At 33.8% G+C, this 16,100-nt stretch overlaps 2 protein-coding genes across 5 annotated transcripts in view; both read left to right on the top strand.

The window, feature by feature from the left end:
* LOC109098641 (echinoderm microtubule-associated protein-like 6) overlaps positions 1 to 16,100 on the top strand; it is a 494,728-nt gene that overhangs the window by 324,159 nt on the left and 154,469 nt on the right.
* On the top strand, positions 5,962 to 10,175 carry LOC122146644 (uncharacterized protein C2orf73 homolog). Of its 4 annotated transcripts, none has more exons than XM_042766908.1 (5): positions 5,962 to 6,071; positions 6,168 to 6,381; positions 7,854 to 8,001; positions 8,093 to 8,176; positions 10,080 to 10,175. In XM_042766908.1, the coding sequence occupies exons 1-4, from the start codon at positions 6,001 to 6,003 to the stop codon at positions 8,146 to 8,148; spliced, it is 489 nt and encodes a 162-aa protein (XP_042622842.1). In that variant the 5' UTR covers positions 5,962 to 6,000; the 3' UTR covers positions 8,149 to 8,176; positions 10,080 to 10,175. The 4 variants fall into 4 exon arrangements, with proteins under 4 accessions (XP_042622842.1, XP_042622841.1, XP_042622840.1 ...); XM_042766907.1 differs by having other exon boundaries at positions 10,072 to 10,175; XM_042766906.1 differs by having other exon boundaries at positions 8,080 to 8,176.

The raw sequence follows: 16,100 nt of genomic DNA, 5'->3' as shown, positions 1-16,100 counted from the left end.
AAAATATTTTGGTAATATTTATAGAACGTAAAAAAATATCTAGTAATTGTATAAATAAAGATACATTAAATAATTATAAATTAATTAAATTATAAATATACATTTTTGGGTATGAATACAGTAAAAAAATTTATGGTTCACTTTTCATATATAGATATATATTCTCTTATATGTGTGTGTGTGTGGTGTGTGTGTGTTGTGTATATAGTTTTTAGTGTTTGTGTTTTTACTGTTGTATACAGTAATGTAAAGGTGTCTTTTCCTCCGTCAGGGCTGGATTTCCTCATGTATTGAGTGATCACACCCTGATGAAACTCAACTGTTCTGTCCTAAATCAAAAGCTCCTGATTTTGATACCTCAGAATAAACCTGGATCCGTCTGGTTGTCGAAACACAACACATGCTCCGCGCTCACCCTCTTGATCACCTGTGGCCGCTCTTGCAACTGTTGCTTGTAGAGATTGTGCTCCTTTCTCTTCCTGGCAGCCCATAAATGAGCTTGAATATTGGGGCAGCCATGCAGATGGCCTGAGCGCTTTTGCTCATCTCTCTTAATCCAATATGAGATCAATAATCGCATTTACAGGCCTCCGTGAGAAAAACTGTGCATGAGGGATCCTGTCACTGTCTGTCCGCACCTCCCCGGGCTGTCGGTCAGAGTGAGATGTTGTGTGTGTGGTGTGTGGTGTGTGGTGTTGTGTGTTGTGGTTGTGTGTGTGTCTTGTGTGCCGCGCCCTCTTGTTGTTTTGAAGATGGAGGAATCAAAAATGGAAGAGCCTGTTTGTGTCCTCCTGTGATGGAGTTTCTGTTAGCATTTCTTATGCTTCTCTTTTCTTTTATGGAAGACAGAGATGTTTATCCGTTTATAATGAAAGTGACATAGGCGAAGCCAAAATTGTATATGAAAGCATCATGAAAAGTCTCATACATTTCTAATTTTGAGATGGATCCTTGCATTCGAGATTTTTTCCTGACAAATCTTGACCATAACTTTGTCACCTCTACGGTTTTGGAGTGGATGTTTTTTAATTGTTTAAAAAATATATAATTTAATATTAATCTTTAAAGTTGTAAAGAAGACTTAATGTAGTTCCCTCTAGGTTTCTGACCTTGTGAACATATTTTTTTTGTTTTTTAAAGTTTAAGTATTATAACAAAGTTGGTATGCTAAAACAAAACCTAAATCCAACCCATAATCATGGGTTTTATAAATTATATTTGTTTAGCATTATTGAAAAGAAAATAGTGTTTTCCAATGCAACATTTCCGAATTTTAATTTAGTTTAAGTTTGATTTATACTGAAAACAGTTAAGATAAAAATTAATGAAAACCTCTAGTCACATATTGAAGAAAGAAACCGTATTTAAAAAATGGCAAAATACACACAACAAAAGTGCTCAAATTTTAGCTAAAATTAAAATTTTGAGAAAAATAAAATATCTATTCAATCAAAAATACTACTTTAAATGTTATGTATATAAGTGATAATATAGTATCTCAATGAATGCAAAATTAACACGGCATGATGAAAACACCATAAAGAAGTTTACTAAAATATTAGCAAAATTAAAATGAAAAAAAAAAATACAAAAATAAAAATTATTTAAAAATATTAATATAAGCAGATTATAGTATCTCGATGCAAAATAACACGGCAAAAACACATAACTAAATTGCTAAAATTTAAGTTAAAATTAAAATTAAAAAATAAAATACAAAAATAAAAACTAATTCAAAATATGAATATAAGCGATAGTAGTAATCTTCATGATGCAAAAATAACACAACAAAAACATATAAATAATTTTACTAAAAATTAAGTAAAAGCTAAAAAGATAGTAACAATACAAAAAATAAAAACACTAATTCAAAATATTTATATGATTAGCGAATGATAGTATCTCGATGCGATATACTTAACACGGCAACAACAGTGGAAACTTCCCGGTGCTAAAATGTAAGCTAAAATTAAAATGAAAAAGATAACTAATTCAAAAATATAGATGAGAATGGCTCAATGATACTTAACACAGTGATTCCACTGTCTTGACTTGTGAAGAAAAAAAAAGAATAGAGTGCTCAAAAATAGTCCATGTGACTTATATTCCCATGTTATCTGTCCTGTCGTGCTGTGTGATCTATCAGGATAGTACTACGCTTCAGTAATGTGGGCGGGTCCCAAGGCCCTCCTCGAATCAACCGCGGGCTTCTCGCTAATCACCAATGAAGAAACCGTACTCTAAACACTTGGAGGATTCGTGGGATATTTGGCACTCCGCTACTGAAACAACAAACACAGATACTTACCAGATAGTTAACAAGAACACTTTGAAAGACAAACACCATAATTATAATTTATGTTTATTAGCGTAGGGTTGTAAATATGAATAAATTGGTTTGATGGTTACTGTAACTTTTCTCAAAGCAAAACACAAACCTAACAGTTGGCAATATGATTTTATCTGATCCGTGAATTCAAACTATTAAAAATATTAAATATTTGTTTGGATTTTGTATCTTTGATTTTTGGGTGGGGGTTTGGGGTGAACGTGGTTTGAGATGAAGAGTCTCTTCTGCTCACCAACAAATACTAATAAAAATAACATTAAAAATTATGACAAATGAAAATAATCGTTTTTCTACGTGAATAGAATCGTTATAAAAGGAAGGTATATTCTGGTGACGACGGCAGGCTGGATGTTCAGCATCATTTACCCAGGTCTCTCACGAATCCATTCTAAATATGCTGTGATTTGCCTGCCTACAAGATTTAATTTCTTATGATTATCAAAAAGAAATTACATACGATTATATTCTTCAAGCAACACATTATATTGTGACAATATCAAATAAAAAGTGACTGTAATTTTACAAAAGATTTATTTTCCATTTCAAATAAATGCTGTTCTTTTGAACTTTCTATTCATTTGTGAAATCCTGAAGATAAAATGTATCACAGCTTCTGCAAACGATATTAACCGTTTTCAACACTGATAATAATCAGAAATGTTTTCTCGAGCTAGCAAATCAGACATATTAGAATTATTTCTGAAGGACTGGATAACAAGTGATGCTGAAAATCCAGCTTTGATCACAGAAAATAAATTACATCTTCAAACCCCCCCAAGATGGGATTCAAAATAACAAGAAGAAAACTCTTATTTTGAATTTTAATAATATTTGACAATTTTTTACTGTATTCTGGTTTGAATAAATGCAGCCTTGGTGAGCAGAAGAGACTTAGAGATATATGTCCACAACAGCTATTTGAATTTTGTTGTAAAGTTTAATCAAAGGAATAAACGCTCTAGTTAAAACAGATCAAAACATACTCATTGTTTTATTTCAAATTATACAATTTTTACAGCTTATTCAATGAGTATGGCTGCACGTTCTCTTGATCCTTAAGCATGATCCTCTTTCAGGAGATGTTACTTTACGCACATAATCGACCAATCACGGCCTGCGTTACACTCATTGCGGTTTCGTTTCCATGTGGAAAACCTGGCCGTCTCACAGCGAGCCTGCTTTAAGCGGTGGGGCGTCTGTATCAGACATCAGCGCATGTCCGTCGCCTTTGTGCATCAGCGTCTGCATCCATTAAAACTGCATTTGGAATGATTTATTTAATAATAATGTCTTTTAGAAATGAGCTCAAATCTCCAGATTGTCCGGGTTTGACCAGAGACACCCCCCCCCCACATTACGGCGTCCCCCAGGGTGTCGTTTTCTCCCAGCATGCTTTACCAGATCTGTTTGTGTGCTGGTTTGGGAGGCTGGAATCCTCTTAGCTGACATGGTGCAAGAGATAGATCAGAGGCTTATCGAGGGTTAGTGTGTCTTTGTGAATAGACGGACTGCCCGTTTCAGACTGAACTGGGGGAACAGTTTGCCGTGTGCAAATCTGAGTGTTTGGTATTTTAAGAGAGCGGTAGAAGTTGATCTGGAATCAGTATGAAATCGTGATATCTATTAGATAAAGAGCCCAGGTCCCGGGCCTCTGATGGAATGTGATGGATTCTTGTGTTTGAGATCCGTCTCTGTGTTTTTTCGAAAGCATTGTGTCACAGCCGCCACTTTCCGGCAAAAGACGGCAGACACTTAAAGGAACAGTTCACCCAAAAATTACAATTTGCTGTGAATGTGCTCAGCCTCAGTTCATCCAAGATGTAGATGAGTTTGTTTCTTCATAAGATTTGGAGAAATGTAGCATTGCATCAGTGCCTCAGCAATGGATGCTCTGCAGTGAATGGGTGCCGTCAGAATGAGAGTCCAAACAGCTGATAAAAACATCACTTTTTGTCTAGAAGTATTTTAGCCGGAAGCAACAAGACATTAACTGATGGACTGGAGTGGTGTGGATTACTTGTGATGTTTTTATCAGCTGTTTGGACTCTCATTCTGACGGCACCCATTCACTGCAGAGCATCCACTGCTGAGACACTGATGCAATGCTACATTGCTCCAAATCTGTTCTGATGAAGAAACAAACTCATCTGCATCTTGGATGAAACATGATGAACTTGGATGAAGTTCCTTTGAGGTGAATGATTCCTTTAAGTGACACTAAAAGTATCTGAATGTCATTTGCATTAGTTTATGAATGTGACGGTCACTCGTGTCCTAATGGACTCAGGGTTTGATTGATTGGATCAGGGTTTCATGACCGTCCTGGTCTGTAAGCGTGCTTATCTGAGGTCTTTTAACATGTTTAAAGTTAACCTGCTAAACGTTTAATCTGACTTTCCCTTTAACTTAAGATCCCCACAATGATTTTGTGTTGTTTGTTAATGTTTATGCTTGTTTTTGATAGTCAGAATTAGGCTAATATTGTGTGTGTGTGTGTGTGTGTGTGTGTGTGTGTGTGTGTGTGTGTGTGTGTGTGTGTGTGTATACATATTTTGAACTATATATGTATTAAAATACATATATTTAGTAATTTATAGTTATTAAACTCATGGATAAATGTGCCTGTGTTTGTGTTTCTATTTATGTCTTCGTTTAACCACATCACATGTCAGATTGAAGCATGGAGCCAATAACAGACAGGAAGCAGTGAAAGAACACAGGAAACCAGTTTGTTTTCAGTTTTCCACTGACGTTTTTTCTTGGTAGTGAAAAAATTGTGATCTCTGAAACACAGATCTGGTCACTTCAGATCAAAGCACCATCAAGTCATGCGGCAGTCATGCACACATCTGCTTTATAGATGCTTTCTTTTCTGCATAATGTAATATTATATATATAAATATATATATATATATATATATATACTATATATATTAGTATATTAAGAAATTTCCGTATTTTTATTTAGCAAGGTACATTAAATTAATCAAAATGTTACAAAAGATTTCTATTTCAAATAAATGCTAATTTTTATACTTGTATTCATTATAGAATCCCTGAAAAATCAAATGCATCACGTGCTGATTAAAAATATGAAGCAGCACAACAGTTTTCAACATTGATAATAATCAGAAATGTTTCTTGAGCAGCAAATCAGCAAATTAGAATGATTTCTGAAGATCATGTGACACTGAAGACTGGAGTAATGATGCTGAAAATACAGCTTTGATCACAGAAATAAATTACAGTTTAATATATATACATAGAAAACAGTTCTTTTTAAATTGTAAAAATATTTCACATTTTTACTGCATTTAAGATCAAATAAATGCAGCAGTGCTCAGCTTTTTTTTTTAAACATACTGATTTTTTTTTAACACAATGGTATAACTGTGGCAACACTCCTAAAACGAATATGACATGCAATGGTGCTTTTATGTTACCAAAAAGTGCACCACAGATTTAATCTCTTATATAAATAGATTGCATAATTTCTATTCTATTGTGTTGTATTCCTAATGCATTATTGTGTTTTGTTGTTGTGGTTCTTTTTGTTTTTTATTGTGGTTTCTTTTTTTAACTGTTTGTTGGCATTTTTTATAGTCTCTGTTAGTCACTAACAGCACTGAAGTCTCTTCGTTCACCTTTCAATGGAAAAGCAAATGTACCATTATGCAGAAACATGTCTGCCTCGAAAAAAGAAGGTTTGGGAGTCTTTCCAGTGAGTATTTGTTCAAATGTGGCCTGTTTTCCTCAATAATCTCATTACAGACCTACATTTTAGCATTTTAACTGTCTCTGTCTTCTGAATCTGCAGTTCGAACACCTTCAGGATCTTTGATGAAACGTTGCCAGAGCGTCTCGTTCCGGTCCGTGTCGATCAGAACCATAAATATCCTGCAAGAGACCCACGAGAGTCTGAGACCCGCAACGTCCCACATCCTCACAACGCCAGATTCATCAGGACTAATGTCAGATTCCTTAACGAGCCCATCGCTCATATGGAGACGAGACATACTGAGATAGAACAGGTGGAAATGCTATTTATATAGGCATATTAATGAGAATTTAATACTATTTATTTATCCAGGAAAAAGTCAAGAATCCGTTTCTAGTGCATAAATTCATTTTGTGTTTGAATGTGACATTTTCCTGTATGTAAGATATTTTATTGATAATCTATTTTATGTTTAATTATTTGAATGGAGCTTAAAAGCCATTCATTTTGAAGTGGTAGGAGTGACAGGTTTTTTTTTTTTTCAATTTAATAATACAAACATAAAAATAATACAGAAAAATTATACTTGAAAAATAAATATTAGCTAAATTGATAAAACATTTTTAATTGGACAATTTAATTAACATATTTTAAACTGTTTATTTAATTCATGCTTTAAAATGTAAGTTTAAGACAACAAATGAATAAAATCACTTTTAAATTAAAAAATTAGTAGACAAATCATGAATTGCATTTGCCAATTGCTTTTCTTTGTAAAATGTGCATTTAAACAGTTTTAAATGTCTTTTTTATAATGATTTATTAATTTATTGTTAATTTTATTTATAAAACATTAATTAAATTGATTACATTGATTTGTATAAATGTTTACATTTAATGAAGGTTATAATAAATTAATATACTATTATTATTTAATATTACAAATAATTAGAATTATTAGTTATAAATGTATATATTTAAATGTGTATTATATTTTTATTAAATTAAATGTACATAATTTGTATATAAAAATGTATTCTATACTGCCATATAACTATACATATTTCCTGGCCAAACTAATGGAAAAATTAAAAAAATAAAATACTAAAATAATTATTCTATATATGTGATATTATGTAAGATCATATACTCGAGATATATATATATATATAGATATATATAGATATAATATATGTATGTAATATATAGATCTATATAATGGCTATATTATATATATATATAATAGGTATCTAATAATATATATATATATATATTATGTATATATATATATATAATATAATATATATATATTATATGTATATATTATAATTAATATATTATATATATATATATATATATATATATAATATTATATAAATATATATATATACAGATTATATATATAATATATACGCCTCTATTATATATATATTATATATCTAATATATATATGATATATATATCTATATATAGCCATATATATATATCTAGATATATATCTATAGTATATATTATATTATATATATATCTAATTATAATATTATTATTTTATTTTACTTTTGCAGTCAAGACTATATATAGTTATACATAAAAAATAATTTATGGAAGAATTGATTATTGATTTCCAAATGTAATCTACGTGAGATTAAGCAATCAAAAAAGTCATCTTCGGGAGATTTCATTGGATCATTTAGTAAACTAAAGTGACTTTACACTGTGTGTATTGTACATATAGTTCTATTGTAATTATCTCATAAATTTTGGTCATTCTGTGCCTTTTGCTAGTTTAACTGGTGGTCAAACAGTCCTAAAGAAGATCTTCCCGTGAAAGCAGTTTACAGTAAAGCCAGCACTCAGAGAAGTGATTTCCAGGTGATCAGAGACGCTCCAGTCAGAGAACGAGAGACCAACAGACCCGCAGCATCTGAAATCGGTGCGTTTGTTGGCTGATAAATAAAATATGACATCAGCCCCTTTTTTTTATGAAACATGGCTTTTTAATTGTTTGCAGTTCCTGCTCTAAGTTCCCTTGACCAATCAGAAAAGCTCCAAGATTATCATAAACCTGAATGATTGTTGAAGATTACACGATCAGCCCTAAAGGAAAGGTGAGACTTTATCTAAAATCAGCAGTCTGTCATCATTTTGTAAAACAGGAAATGTTTGAAGAATATCTCTTTCCATACAATTTGAAACCCACAATGACCAGTTCCAAAAACACAATTAATGCACAACAAGTATCATAAAAATAATCCATATGTGCATAAGTTATATTTAAGTGGGGAGCTTATTTTTATGGTTTTTATGATATTAATCAATAAAAACTGACAGTGTTGTTATTGCTTAACAATTAGAACTGTTACATAATTTTTGGTGATTTAAATAAGTAATATTAGATGAAAAACTGCTTTGGCAACTCACTAAACCAAAATAAAATGTGAAAACAGTATTTTTAACAGTAACATTGTTTCACTTTTAGAGCCACAGTCTTTAAAAGTCTGTATTCTTGTATTGTGTTTCTTTCAACTTAATTCACAGTCTTAAATATAATAGGATCTGAAAGCAAACACATGCTGCTCTGACTGATTTATCTGTTGATTTTGTCGTGTTACTATCTGATGAATGTCTTTGTGCATTATGGATGCATAAATCAAATTCCAGACCCCTTTTGAAAGTGACAGTATAAAGTTATTCACACTTAGGTTTAGCTTTAGTGTTAGACAGCTAACATATTCTCGCAAATGAACGGCAGTGAAACTCTAGCTGAGCCTTACTGATATGTGAAATGACTTCATGCTGTTGAGGTGTGTTTATGTTTTAGTGGGAATGTCATTATTTTAGTTGAATGTCCTTCAGGACGCTGCATCTGCTAACTTTCACAGATGTACACACCCTGCTTTTCTCTTACTGTGAGTCTGAACTCACTCTTGACTGGCCTTGAACTTTAAATCGAACCGTTTGCTGCAGCTGCGCTCATTCCTCAACGCACATGTGCTGGACTCTTGTCTTACGTGAAGGGAATATTTCAGCCAAAAATGAATATTTGCTTTGAATGTGCTCACGCTTAGTTCATCCAAGATGTAGATGAGTTTGTTTCTTCATCAGATTTGGAGAAATGTAGCATTGCATCACTTGCTCAGCAGTGAATGGGTGCCGTCAGAATGAGAGTCCAAACAGCTGATAAAAACATCACAATAATCCACAAGTAATCCACACCACTCCAGTCCATCTGTTAATGCCTTGAGAAGCAAAAAGCTGCATGTTTATAAGAAACAAATGCATCATTAAGATGTTTTTAACTTTAAACCGTCACTTCTGGCTAATTTTTGGGTATAATAATGAGTCTTTTAATATATTTAAGGTTTCTTCGGGTGAAAAAGGTGCATTTTCTTTTTTTTTTTAAATTAAAATTCAGGCAACATAATTTTTTTTGGTTGTTTTTGGTTTTTAATCGGTTGTTGATATGTTGTTCATGATATCCATCCTGATAACTTTTTCATAGCAATATTATAATATTACGAGGATTTATATTTTAACAAAACAAACGGTTTGACGTTAAAACACCATAATGATGGTGTTTTTTTTTTTTATAAAAACGAATATTTTTTTTTTTTTGTTGTGATTGGTGTTGTGTTGATTGCTTGTGGATTATTGTGATGTTTTTATCAGCTGTTTGGACTCTCATTCTGACGGCACGATGGATCTGAGCAAGTGATTTGCGAACTAATGCTTACATTTCTCCAAATCTGATCCTGGATGAACTGAGGGTTGAGGAAATCTTCAGCACATTTTCATTTTTGACTGAACTGTTCCTTTAAAGAAGAAGTCCTGATGTCATTGTTGGTCCAAGCCCTATTGAATTTGGTACTGCAGTACTGTTTGGGTGCACTATTGCTTTAAATCTTTTCCCCTGCTTTAGTTCTCTCTCTCTCTCTCTCTCTCTCATCTCTCTGAGTGTCTCTCAAAGGGTTCGCAGTGTCCACAGAAGGTTCCTCTCTCTGAGTGTCACAGAGGGTTCGTGTGGAGAGACGGGAGGCGACGGGGCCCGGGACATTCCAGAGCACAGAGGGGTCACGCTTGCCCTCGGCAGGGACGGCAGAAGTTTTGGGATGGTATAAGATGTCCTCCCACCAGAGAGACCCCAGAGATGAACCTTCCCAGACACGGAGGGGAATCCCTTTCGTTCGGCTGGGACAGAGAACTGAACTCATAAGAACCTAACCGGATCATATTTCACCTCAAAACCAAAAGGAAAAAATGTTGTATAACGAAAGATGATTATTTTCATGAAGCACATGAAGCACAAATTCTCATTACGGTAATCTAAAAATAATTGATATATATTATTTGTAATAATAGATAATATTGATATATTATGTATAGAATACACAAACTGAGTTAGTCATAATCAGTTCAGCTCAACTTGTACTGTCCGTGTTACTGTATGTTCAGAAAGTTTCACATATGCATTTTCAGAGTTATTTTATATACTATTACAGTACATGTTCATATTTTGAATTAGCTTTTTTGTTATAATTTCAGTCTCCATTTAAATTTTTGTTACTTTTTTTTTTTTTTACTTTTTGTCATTTTATTATTAGTTTTTTTCATATTTCTATTTAGATTTGTTTTTATTTTATTTCAATTTCAGTTTTAGTTTTGTCATGGTTTTTCTTTTTTTTATATACTATTATAATATATAAATATAATTAGATTTTAATATAATATATAATATAAATTAAATTATAATTTATTTCTAAATATAAATTAGATTTTATTTTTAACTATTGTTTCAATTTAAATTGTAGTACTTTTTAGTAATGTTATTACTAAAATGAGTAATTTTTATGTTTAGTTTTTTTTTTAATCTATTTAGCTTTATTTTATTTTCAGTTTTAGTTTTAGTAATTTTATTGTGATTTTCTCATTTTATATATATATATATATTGCTTTATTTTATTTCATTTTAGTTTCAGTAATTTTATTACTTCAACTTATTTTATTATTATTATTTTAGACAGTTGCCAAGACAGCATTTCTAATTTTAGTTTAATTTCTTTAGGTTTAAGTTGTACATCTAATATTTATATTTAACTGATATATTATTTGTAATACATATTATTTATATATGCATATACATCATAGTAGTTGCAATAAAATAACTACAGAATAAAAGGAATTAAATCGCCCAAAAAGTCTTTGTTATGAAAATAGTCACAATGCAAACAATGTTAATGGTTCCACAAACAATCTTCTTTTTTTATGGCACAAATATAATTTCCTTTTTTGGGTGAAATGTGATCTGGCATGTTTTTTTGTGAGATTCAGCCAATAACTAATGAGTGTGCATGTATCCAGACTAACTGTTCATGTTCTGGTGCAAACACATTGTGTAATCCAGCAATAAAGCGTCTCATGTGTCCCGTCACTCACAGCTGCCGTTCCTTTAGGGTTGGATCATGTCTTTTGTATCTCCAGTTGTTGATACAATAAAAAATTATAATTTTGTGAAGTAGTATGAATCATTGAAATCTCAGCTAATTATTAATGATAAATGCAAATAGATAATCCATAAGGATGACATGTGAACGCTAAACAAGAAATGAAAACATCTGATGCGGATGAGCTTGTTGTCCTTGTTGGTTGGACAGACAATTTCCTGATCCACCCAACAGGAAGTCCATTCTGTCTCTATGTATGAAAGGCCTCTTTGAATTATGAATGTGGTTGAAGCCATGTGTATAACACGGCATGCTCTTCATCTGATTGGAGAAGAAACATGTGCTGCTGTAAATACTTTATGAAAGTGGTCTGGAAGATCCCAAATAATAAAAACAACAGCAAGAATAAAAACAATTGCTCATATTTGACAGACTGTATACACTATACAGCTGCGTGGATGTTTTTACACAGAAGCATAACATTGCATTTAAATGCTTTTATTCTGGAGAAACAGGTTTTGACATTTTAAAGTGCATCATATTTCAATATCATATCAAAACACGGATCTATAAGCATCACAGATGCCTGGCCTATAAACACCGTATATCCGCTGACCTTAGAAGAGTTCATTAGTGAGTCAATGGTTCTTTTGAGTCGATTCATCTGAATTGATTCGCAGAGCTTTTGCAAATCACAGAGTAGGCATACAGTATGATTCATACTGAAATACTGTATATGAAGTACCAAGAACTATACACAACAACAAAAAAGTACGTCGCACGTATTTTTATTCAAAAGAATCAGTCGGCTAAATCTAGTTTTTGGAACCGATTCGAACATGATTCGGACTTCTCAACTCTTTATTATTACTAAATTTATTTAATTATTTTTTTTTGGAGTAATAGTGGTGAATAATTATTTTTTATTGTAGTAAAAATAATAAGTAGTTAATTATTTGTTTGTGAATGGCAAAAAGAAGCCGCTTCCACGCTGGTTCATACGAATCAATGAGTCGGTTCGCTCAAAACATCGAATTGATTCGCTGAAAAGAATCAAACTATTCCACGCTATGATGCAGGCACTTTCAAAAGAAAATGAAAAGTCGAGATCACGCTAGACTTCATTGCATCTCAACGCAAGAAACGAATAAGTGAATCGGTTGATTCAAACGATCGAATCAATTTACTTTAACTAATCAAACTTCTCCATGCAATATGAAGGCCGCAATTTCAAAATAAAAAGAAAAGTCGCGATCACGCAGGACTTCACCTCAACGCAAGAAACGAATCAGTGAGTCGGTTTATTAAAACGATCGAATCGATTTACTAAAACTAATCAAACTTCTCCCTTGCAATATGAATGCCGCAATTTCAAAATAAAAAGAAAAGTCGCGATCACGCAAGACTTCATTTATACGCACCTCAACGCAAGAAACGAATCAGTGAGTCGGTTTATTAAAACGATCGAATCGATTTACTAAAACTAATCAAACTTCTCCATGCAATATGACGGCCGCAATTTCAAAATAAAAAGAAACGCCGCGATCACATTCATCCGTATTAACCAGTGAGTCAGTTCGCTCAAAACATCGAACTGATTCGCTAAAACGAATCGATCTAATCCACGCCACTATGATGAAGACCGCAATTACAAAAAAATAAAGAAAAGTCGCGATCACGCAGGACTTCATTGCATCTCAACGCAAGAAACGAATCAGTGAGTCGGTTCATTCAAACTATCGAATCGGTTTACTAAAACGAATCGAACTTCTCCACGCTATATGACATAATCCGCAATTTCTAAACAAATAAACGCTGCGAATACGCTAGCCTTCATTCATTCGTACGAATCAGTGAGTCGATTCATTCAAACGATCGAATCGATTTACTAAAACGAATCAAACTTCTCCACGCTACTATGGTGAAAATCGCAATTTCAAAACCACAAGAAACACTGCGATCACGCCACACTTCATTCATACACGTCTGAACGCAATAAACGAATCAGTGAGTCGGTTCATTCAAACTAGTGAACCGATTCGCTAAAATGAATCAAACGTTTCCCCACTACTATGACGAAGGCCGCGCTGTCTCGTCGTAGTAGGGCGAGCAGATTCCCCGCCCCGCGTCTCGGTGCAGCAGCTGACGGGGAGGGAGGCAGTGCGCATCGGTCACTCCCAGCGCAGTGTGTCCAGCCTCTCTCTCGCTCATTGCGCGCTGCGGACTCCAAAGGCGGTGAAGTTTATCACGTATTTGTTTATCGGTAAGTACAAACAAGCCCTTTATTTTATCCTCGGGAGTTTTATTGAGAACACAGGCTGAAATGCGCTCGCGTAGACCGCGTTTGCCGCAATAATAACAGTGATTTTCTCATAAATACGTGGGTGGTGATGGTCTCCAAATGAGAGGAGTTTGCGTCAATGATATAAATCCAGGTGAATTAAATGCTGATCCAGATTGGGAAGCTTTAATGCATTCAAATAATCATTTTTAGTTAATATATTGAATGTTATATACAATCAAGATGTGGTTATATGATAGTGGAATAACGGTACAGTAGAATATGGATGCAAACAGGCGTGGTCAGATCCTGAGACTGGAGTTTTGCCTTATTCAAAGCGCAGACATGCATTTGCATAACCAGAGGTTACTGTAATCATGAATCTTATACTGTATGGATGTAATTTACCAGTTTGTGATGTGGTAACTCGTTATCTAATGATATAAATGTGTAAATCTGGCGCGTTACTCTCTAAGTGACCTGAAATGGAGGTTGATCCGGTGCCCATCATCTCACTGCGGTATTTCAAAGAGAAATGACCATTTCACAAGTTACTGTTGCGCGACAGAACCGCAGCGGGTTACTAACATCCTTCAATCGTTGTGTTTTCACACTTCGGGCGTCGCGTCGCGTCCGTTTGCGTCTGTTTGCGAATGACAATCAAAGGCCATTCGTGACATTTCCTGCAGATGTGGATTTAAATTATGGTAATCGCTTCAGAGGTTGTTTTATGAGGACACAGAGAGTGTTTTTGTTTGTCATGTTGCAGCACTAATGCGGCCTTTGCGTGCGTATTCTGAATCTGGGCAAGTGCGCAGAAATCGCACTAAATAAAAAACGCACATTTACGCACTTGCCACATTAGCGCTTAATGGAAGCCATGAGACTAGTGCAGCAAAACAGTCGGACATGATGTCATAATGGCACGCATGTAACGCACCGCGAGTGTTTCTGATGTCATAAAGCCACGCGCATGACGCATAACATTGGAATGCAATACTAGCACAGTGCAACTGTTCTTTAATAGTATGCACGAAGATACATCTTTAAAATGCGTTTTGCATGACCTCATTGCATTGCGTGACTCAACAAGTGGCATCCAGTTGTCATTGAAGATATTAAAATGGCTATTTTGCACTGTATTCCAATTTGTAATTGACTATTATGTACAATATTCTTATGAATTAGTACATGTATTGTAGTATGTGATTTTGAAAACAGAGCGAGTGTGTTGTGGAGAGGAGAACAGTCAGTATAGAGATTCTGTCTCTCCCGGCAACGTTCACCAGAGATGGCGAGGAGTGCATTGTGTGCTCTGACAGCAGGATATTTCATTGGTTTAATGGTGGGAGGCGTGAGGGGATTTGGAGGTGATAAAGAAGGCCTGAAACTTGCAAATTCGCCGGAATTTAAAGCAGCTCCCGATGGTTTTGTTGGACACCCTGTAGTGACGCTGCTCACATATTCCATTTGTTTTTACACTAGAGCCACACCTACTTTATATTATGACCACATTTAGTCTCTTGGTGACGTTTGCATCTGGATATTGAATCATGAGGATATCCGGTTTTTTATGCATATACACTTTTAAAAATGAAGGTTTCAAAAGGGTGTTTTTGCAGTGATGCCATAGAACCTAATAGCCAGTTTTGATTTTTGATTGAACATTGAAGTTTAAAAGTTTATTGTTCTTAAAAGAGCCATTTTGAAACCTTTTTTTTCCACTGTAAAAAACCTTTTATGGTTCCATTGGTGTTAATGGTTCTTCATTGAACCATCAATGCCAATAAAAATCCATTTCTTTTAAGAGTGTTGGCCTATGCATTATTTAAGTAAGATTGACTCCTTATAAAAAGAGCATGACGTTTCTTTAAAAAACCTTTTGTCATTGGATGCATATGGTGTGAATGAGATCTGATGTGGAACTATTTCTCATTGCGTTCTGAGAACTCATGAAACATTCTTCACATTGGAGTGAAATGGCCTTTCATTTGATGCTTCAGTCAGCACCATGATGCTTTTTGCTTTCTGGAAGACTAATTTCTTTTTCATTTCTTCTCTAATTAATATTTACCCCTTCCCTTTTATAGTTTCAGTCAAGATTTGGCATATGATTGAGTCAGTTTTTTTAGTAAAAGCATTGGTTCTGGTTGAGCTCTTGGCAGGATTTCAGAGTGTAGTGGCATTTAAGAGCCTGGCACAGAAAATGCACTCTGCGTTAGTTTTTTTCTTCTTCTTGATGCATCAGCTTTATGCAGACCTATTTGCTCAAGTAGGCATGCTTAGTTTGCTTTACATCTATAGCATTGC

This window comes from Cyprinus carpio, chromosome A11, assembly GCF_018340385.1.
Source record: "Cyprinus carpio isolate SPL01 chromosome A11, ASM1834038v1, whole genome shotgun sequence".
In the NCBI taxonomy this organism is placed as follows: Eukaryota; Metazoa; Chordata; class Actinopteri; order Cypriniformes; family Cyprinidae; genus Cyprinus; species Cyprinus carpio.
Note: the sequence above shows the minus strand (reverse complement) of the source record. Positions and strands in the feature narration are given on the sequence as shown.

Coding starts and splice junctions, on each gene's coding strand:
- LOC122146644 (XM_042766906.1), top strand. CDS start 6,001: ATGGAAAAGCAAATGTACCATTATGCAGAAACATGTCTGCCTCGAAAA. Junction 6,072..6,167: donor AAGGTTTGGGAGTCTTTCCA/GTGAGTATTTGT, acceptor CTGAATCTGCAG/TTCGAACACCTTCAGGATCT. Junction 8,002..8,079: donor ACCCGCAGCATCTGAAATCG/GTGCGTTTGTTG, acceptor AATTGTTTGCAG/TTCCTGCTCTAAGTTCCCTT.